Source organism: Brachionichthys hirsutus, chromosome 12 (genome assembly GCF_040956055.1).
Source record: "Brachionichthys hirsutus isolate HB-005 chromosome 12, CSIRO-AGI_Bhir_v1, whole genome shotgun sequence".
Taxonomy (NCBI): domain Eukaryota; kingdom Metazoa; phylum Chordata; class Actinopteri; order Lophiiformes; family Brachionichthyidae; genus Brachionichthys; species Brachionichthys hirsutus.
The window spans coordinates 10,052,142-10,059,948 of NC_090908.1; the positions used below are offsets into that span (position 1 = coordinate 10,052,142).

At 44.7% G+C, this 7,807-nt stretch overlaps 1 protein-coding gene across 1 annotated transcript; it reads left to right on the forward strand.

The window, feature by feature from the left end:
• The first annotated feature begins 3,779 nt into the window (after positions 1–3,779).
• On the forward strand, positions 3,780–4,286 carry LOC137902204 (twist-related protein 2-like). Its single transcript, XM_068746275.1, has one exon. It carries the CDS (start codon positions 3,786–3,788, stop codon positions 4,284–4,286), a length of 501 nt encoding a protein of 166 aa, XP_068602376.1. The 5' UTR covers positions 3,780–3,785.
• Positions 4,287–7,807: the final 3,521 nt, after the last annotated feature.

Sequence of the window (7,807 nt, forward strand, 5' to 3'; positions counted from 1 at the left end):
GCTCTCCGAGTCCTTTTCTTGTTTTACTTCTTTTGTAAGGAATAATGTAAATATATTAGTTTATTCTATTTCAGGGCCTCCACCAGTCAGACAAACTCATGCAACATTGAAGCATCATTTATATACACAATAGACAGCAAGAACACTTGTTCTGTGGCTGAATCTTTGCAAAAATGATCCCACGTGTTCATTATCAAATTGGATTTCTTCCTTGCGTTTCATCGGCTGGTTTTAGGCGAGCTTATTTCACAGAACCAGATAGCGGCAGAGACGCGGAAATGCTTACAGCAACGTAGCGAGGCTACAAGTAGCTTTGAAAGCTAGTAATATAGGCACTGCTTTCTGTCACAATGGGATGCAGCTGGGTCTTTTCCTCTGCTGAACATCTTTGGTGCATCTTGTTTCACTTTGTGACGCACATAGACCCACTACACAAGGGCATGCATGGAAAGGCAGATGCAGATCCACTGATGCAAACAAAAATCAGGGTGATAATGCATCACCTACATGAGTTTCCAAACACACACACACACACACACACACACACACACGCTCAGGCAGACGCACCGTGGCTTCGGAACCTCTTGCCAAGATCATTTGGGGTGAGACTCGTAAGTGTTTGGGGAGGTTCCAGTCAAAGGTAAATGATCTTGGCAGGCAGCTTCTAACAAATCATCTCCTCCATACCTTCCCTCACACGTCCGGAGCCTCCTCCGTCAGATCAAACAGAGTGACTCATCATGCATCCACGGCTTTGGCCTCCTGCCTCTCTTTTCCTCTCCAAACCTGGTTATTTTAAAAAATCTCTCAGCACCTCTCACTTCACTTCTCCTCTCACCAGCGGCCGTTTCTGTTCGGAGCCTGGCGTGAAAGGAGAAGGGCGTGCACGCAGCGAGGATTTGTTTTCACTGATGCGTCAGCAAAGAGGATCCGGGCTTATTAAGGCCATGCCCTCGGCCCATGTGGAGCTGGTTTTAAAGGTGTCAGACAAGACAGAGGTGCGTCATTCCGCTCTGCTGAATTATGGCCGGAGCCCATCTTTGATCTGAGAGGCAGTCCCGTCCCCGTCTCCCTCTCCTTCGCTCTCTCTCTTTCGCCACACTTCATTTCCCCTTCATCTCTCTCAGAGGGTTCTTATACGAGAACCACAGGGGCATAGAATTCCTCTTAACTCCAATGAGCTATGAAATATACATGAATCACCAACCAACATCCACATGGGATGAAAGAGGAAATGGAGCCGCAGCCTCCTCTTGGAGATAAAACGTCTCCCAAGTGATGATGGGGATTATTCAAATCCAATTGGTAGAATTCTACTCAAATTATTCAGACTAAATATGCCAAACTGTTTATAAAAAAAAAAAAAGAAAGGTGACAAATTTGCTAAAAATGTATGTCGAGTTGTCACAAGTGAGTTCTTGACACAGTTTTCACTTTTATTTCCATTATATTCCCCATTTGGAATAAGATCAGGGCTTGATAATGGGCGGAGCCGTGATCCTCATCATCCTCATCATTCGCTGCGTTGCTTTTCAAAAAGGAACACACTCATCATCGCCCAAAGTGCAGTGGGGCCGGGGGGGGGGGGGGGGCCTCTTGCGCCTCTTCTCCCTGTGAAGTGGAGTCTACCTCACAAATGCTGCGTAGGATCAGCCTCTCGCTCTGCAGTCAGAATCCTTCTCCCCTGGGCGATGAGGCCTCCTGCAGCCGAGCCAGGGAGCAGGAGGTCAAAGGGCACAATCAGGGAAAGTGTGTGTGTGTGTGTGTGTGCCTTTCTGCCTGTGTTCGCTCCTGCGTGGGTCTGTTTTCTCTTTTTTACGCTCGTACACATTTGAGGATTTCTTTCATATCTGCACGTGTTGAATCCGTGCTTTCTTGGCAAAGAGGGTCTGTGAACGAGACCCGGGACCACACGTTGACCTGCGCTGGGGGGGGCACCCCAGGGTCTGAATGAGGAGCTCTGGCACCGAGTAAAAGTACTGTGACAGTACCCAAAAAACACAACCCAGAGCAGGGGGCCAAGGGAGCTTTCAAGGGAAAATCAGAATCCAGAAGAAGTCATGGGTTTAAAGAAAGTTGTGTAACTTTCAGGAGGTTTTCAGTTCTGCCCCATTTACAGCGACCCAGTCTCCCCGGACGCTTAGAACACACACAACATGCACGGTCACAGGCATTTGAGATTCTGCAGTCCGATTATTCTTCGATAGCGGTGCCGAACTTAAATGTGGGTTATGTAAATTAGGAAAATTGCTCCCGAATAAGAGGCAATTATTCAGGACAATTTAATTAATGATGGACTCGCATTAACCTGCTTTCCTTTATCGTTTCAGAAACATCATCCAAATATGTTTTTGAGGGTTGAGTGAAAGAAAGGTGAATTGTTTGGTTTGCAAACAACATTTACCCCCCCCCCCCAAAAGAAAGGCAGAACTCCTGTTAAATGAATGATTTTATTGTTGAGAAAAGTGTAATTTAATTATGAGTTAAGCCCAATTAAGCATTCCTGAAAGATTTCATTTGATGACCGTCTTGCTATCGTATTTTTCTGTGTTCTATTTTAGTTTCTTTTCAAATTAATATATATAAACAAGTTTAAATCGACATTTTAGTCCATGGGAGCAGCAAAGCCCAGTCCCCAGCGACAGAAACCGCATCTCTACAGATCGAGCCTCAGAAATCTCTGGAGGTCAGTCAGCTGATTTGGACAAACTGTGCACTTTGGCAGTGGATAAATTCGGCTCTATAATGTGAGCCACCTGTGCGCCGCTCACGCGTGGGGGGGGGGGAGAACATGACATGATGAAGAGGTGGACCGTTGACAAAAAGACATGGAGAACCCCACCGCTGGAGGAATCCGCAGAAACCGGAGAGCTCCTCGGTTAGTTTAAGCCTCCTTCCTGTTTGACTTCCACATTAGAAGAACGGTGAGAGCGCACAGACAAGATTCGATTATAGATCAAGTGGATAGATTTCATGGCACGCGGCGACTTTTGCGCGTAATTCGCCTTTAACGTTGCAGAGAGGAGCAAAAAAAAAAACAAACAAAAAAAACATTTAGTGCAAGAGTGACTGGAAGGTTTCAGAGAACAAATGGATCTTATTTACGGCTTAATTAAGTTGTAGCATTTGTGACTTGATTCGGGTTAATCTCTAATCGTAATTTAAAGAGATCTTTTTTAACGTGAGGAAAAAATATCTTTAACTTAATTCGTTCGTTTTGGAATTAAAATAATAACAATACTTTAATACAATTATTAGTAGAAAAGCACATTTTCTGATGAGAATATTTAGAATAACTAAACTCATAATTTATAATATAATTAATTATGATCCAGAGTTTCGCGCACATGAATGCCAATAACGCGCTTTCCTGTGCGTAAAGAGCCCGAATTAAACAGAACCCGTTCCTGGCAGTGAATAAGTACCTTGTTTCAGACAGATGAAACCATGACTAGTCCCTCCTGCTTATTAGCAGACCAAGACGCGCAGGCTCCCCCCCCACCCCCAAAAAAAGCCCTCCCCTTCCACTGTGAAAACTATTTAGCGTCTGAAACCTGGATAAAGTTTCCAAAAAAATTCAATGAAAAACTTGGTGCGTGAGAAGAAGCGTGACAAGCCCTGCAGTCTGAAGCCAGTTCCTCCTGCGCGACGCGCACAGAGCGAGACCCTCGCGCCGCGGATCCTCATCTCCACACGGATATCTAAACATTTTATTTTCTGCAACCACGGCTTCGAAGGTGGACAGCGCGTTTTCCTCCCTATCCCTGCATTTCTTCAAGAAAGAAATGGAAGAGGGCTCCAGTTCTCCGGTGTCCCCGGTGGATAGCCTGCTAACCAGCGAGGAGGAGCCGGACAGGCAGCAGAAAAGCTTCTCCAAGAAGAGGAGACACAGTAAAAAGTCCAGCGAGGACAGCAGCGGCAGCGGCGGCAGCCCGGCTCTGGTGAAGCGGGGCAAAAAGCCCAGCCCGAGCAGCAGCCAGTCGTACGAGGAGCTCCAGAACCAGCGCGTCCTGGCCAACGTGCGGGAGCGGCAGCGGACTCAGTCTCTGAACGAGGCCTTCACGTCTTTGCGTAAAATCATCCCCACGCTGCCCTCGGACAAGCTGAGCAAGATCCAGACGCTGAAGCTCGCGTCCAGATACATCGACTTCCTCTGTCAGGTGCTGCAGAGCGACGAGATGGACAACAAGATGTCCAGCTGCAGCTACGTTGCGCACGAGAGGCTCAGTTACGCGTTCTCCGTGTGGCGGATGGAAGGCGCCTGGTCGATGTCGGCGTCTCACTAGAGACAAGAGGAAACTTTTACGCACAAATGCCAAAGCGGTGGGTACCACAAAGCGCAGATAGGTTGTTCAAAACAGGAGGTAACACTCTGTATGATTTACCCGAGCTGGCAGAAAGGTTTGCTCGTTTTTATCTTCTTCCAAACTTAATTGTCTTTCTTCTGTTGATGTTCGGCTAAATATTGTTTTTTTTACGTGATGATGATGATGATGATGATGATGATGATGATGATGGGTCACGTGTGCTGGATTTGGAGGAGCTATCGTTTGATGCACAAAGTAATTCAATTCCCAAACCACAACTGTGCCTGGATAATAAGAACATTTAACATCGTCGGCTGCGCACCCCCCCCCCCCCCCCCCCCCCCCCAGACGCGCACGATTATCGTGTGCGTGACGGATTTCACACACGGAGGCCTCCAGCATCCGTCCAGTGACCCCCCCGAGACGCATTCAAGTCCCCCCCAAATGAATCCAGTGCGAGAAAAAAAAAGGGAATCGTCATTCTGAGGTTGAAAAACAATTGTTGGAACATTTTCCAACAATCAAAATAAGAAATAATAAGAAATTCCCTCCTTGACCAATTTTTGTAAAAAAATTTTTTTTAAACAATCAAAGTTGCATTTTTCGTCTTCAGCAGTTATTTTATGAATAACTTGGATGAAAAGAAGCAAAAACGCAGCTGCAAATTCCACTGCAGTTCATTTCTATCCACAAAAGAACGCGTTCCTGTGAGGAAACCGCAGGAATGGGCAGATCGGCTGGACCTGGAAGTTAAACTCGGTGTCAGACAGAAAGAGAGAGGCCCGTATTAACAAGCTGTCAGGAACTGATGACGTTATTATGATTATTTAATTGTATTATATATTTTTTTAGATTTTGCGGCCTTGTTCGCTCCTGTCAGAGATTTAGTAACCCCAGAAGTTCAGGCAGGACTTGACAGCTGCAGAAATGCTCCAGCTCTTATGCTGCTTCGCCTTCTGCTGCGGTTTCACTGGACTAAACTTGTCATTTTGGAAAAGAAAAAAAAAAATAGCTGAAAAGGCAAACAGGAAATAAACGATTACATCTGAACTGTTTCCACTTAATGCACAACCTGCCATTTTTAGGAGAGTTGAGCGATTCATGTCAGAATTTACGCCGAATTAACAAATTAAAGGTGAATAAAGGCCGCCTCTTATTATCTCTCCACACATAAAGCCTCGGGGGGGAGACACTGAATGAAACTTATTCCGGGTTGATGTGCAGTTTGGAGGGTTGAACTTCATCGCAATACATTTTAAAGTGGATTTATTTTTTAGATTGTAAAATAAAATAACAATTGGGGAAAAGGTCGTTTACCCCCCTCAGATGGGTTCATGTTCCTCTGAGGGTTTAGGCTTTAGATTGAACTGTTTATCCAAAAACGCGCAGCGAAGTGAAACCGCGTGAATTTACGCGCGTACTCCAAACTGAAAATCAGACGACCACCTTTGTTCCAGATGAAAAAACCTAATCCAGATTTTAAAAAAAGGTCTCCCTGCCCATCTGTCGCCACGTGGTTCCACTCAGATCAGCAGCTAATAATAATCGATTCATTAAAGACTTCCTTTGTAAATGCGTCTCAAGCGCGAAGTTTTCATTTCTGTTCCAATCCTGTCATTTAATCATCTCTGTCTCTCCATCAGACTGTTTTACTTCTACCAATGAAGGACCAAAGGAATTATTGAAGAACCCATCGACCTCAGAGGCGTAATGTGACCCACAGCGACAAAACCTTTTTTGGAGCGCGCGCGCGTGCGCGTGCGTGTGTGGATGCAGATTCATCACACTGACTTTCTGGAGCTGTTTGTGGCAGAGAGGAGGAGGAAGAAGAAGAAGAAGAAAAAAACACGGACCTGAAATAGAGGCCAGAAATGGTAGAGCTCGGATTTACGGCCTGTCAAAGCCTTCAGCCATTTTTAGAAGGATATATATTTTGTTTTTTGAAAGACTTTAACCCGAAAGTATAAATAGTCTATATATAAATGAATGCATATTGTACATACCTGTGTATAAGTACGCCTTTAGCCTGTAAAGGGACCAATGCAATTTACAGTCATTTCCTGCATGGATTTATTTCACCGACTTTCTTTAGCAAGTCTCCAAACTCCGTCCAATGTACTTTGTTTTATTTTTGCTTATTTATTAAAACATATTTTTGAACGAAATCGTTTTTTCTTTTTAAATTCCAGCTGCAAATATCGACCTAAAATAGTTGGATGTAAAATCCTCTTGAATTTCTGGCAAATTTCCATCCGGGATGATTAAACAGTGAATTATGTATAAACGGTGCGCTACATTTATCCACCTTCCAATAAAATAAAAATATCTACAGGAATATTTTTTCACAGCTGAGTGTGAGAATTTGACCTTTTTCTCTGTCCCCCCTCTTGTTACGGCAACCTTAAAAAAAAACGACCATAAAAAATACAGCTTCATTAACAGCGCAGGAAATTCGAGCCCAGTCTCAAGCTCAGCCATATAAAACGTTTGCCCGCTTTAAAATCGAGTAATTATTTCTAATGACGATGCCTTTGGGCTCTTTGAGCCCGCAACCGCAGATAAGGACAAGAAACCTCGGCCTGCAGCTTAAAAAAAACCCAGAAAAAACACACACACAGACAGGTTTCGTCTGGACGACCGGGGAAATGTCTTTGAACGTCTCACGCTCACTCTTTATACATTTAAATTGTGTATATCTCGTTTTCCCAGACGTGGTTAGATGCAATCTAAACGCTGAAAGGGCCTCATTGTTAACGTGGGGCTGCTTGTGGAACTGCAGGCTCTCTGGGGCTACTTCATGTAAACTTTGCCCTCTGCCTTGTGGCACAGATCTCAAAGCAGCTTAATAATTCTAATTGTAAATATCTCTATATTTTAAAACGGTCTGCCTGAGCTCACAGGGGGGGGCAAACACCTGCAGGCAAAGAGATTTTAGGTTTCGCTGATCTGTGTAAACACATTCATGTCCATTTTAAGCATGATTTTTGGAATGAAGCGGTTGACGTGTGTCCCGGTGATCTCCGCTCTGATCCTGCCGGTTCAGGAATGAGCCGTTCAGACTGAATGTATTAAGTTCCAAGCAGGGGAAATAGTAAATGCTGGAATACTTGCATAAACATACATGAGCTGCAGGGCCGTGCTAAACAGAGATCCAGACACGTGAATAGAAATCTCATTTTCTCTCTAATCAGACAGAAACATTCCTTCCCGGAGATGAAACCTTTTCGGGATAACATGATGAAGATGAACCAGTTTTCACTTTTTCCCTTGGTGGTCTCAAATGCTGTTGGAGAGCCCTTCCTACTTAGACCGGCTTATCCGTTGGAGCCCGTTTGATACCTGCTCATTATCCCGGGCCCTCACAGCTGAGGAGCACAGAATCACCCGGGGCCACTGCTCCAGCGGTGAGAGAGATCCAGATGTTTCCTGTAAAATCATGACGGAAAAAGCTGCAAAACTTTAATTTGCAGTAAAAAAAAAAAAAGGTTTACACGGTGTGT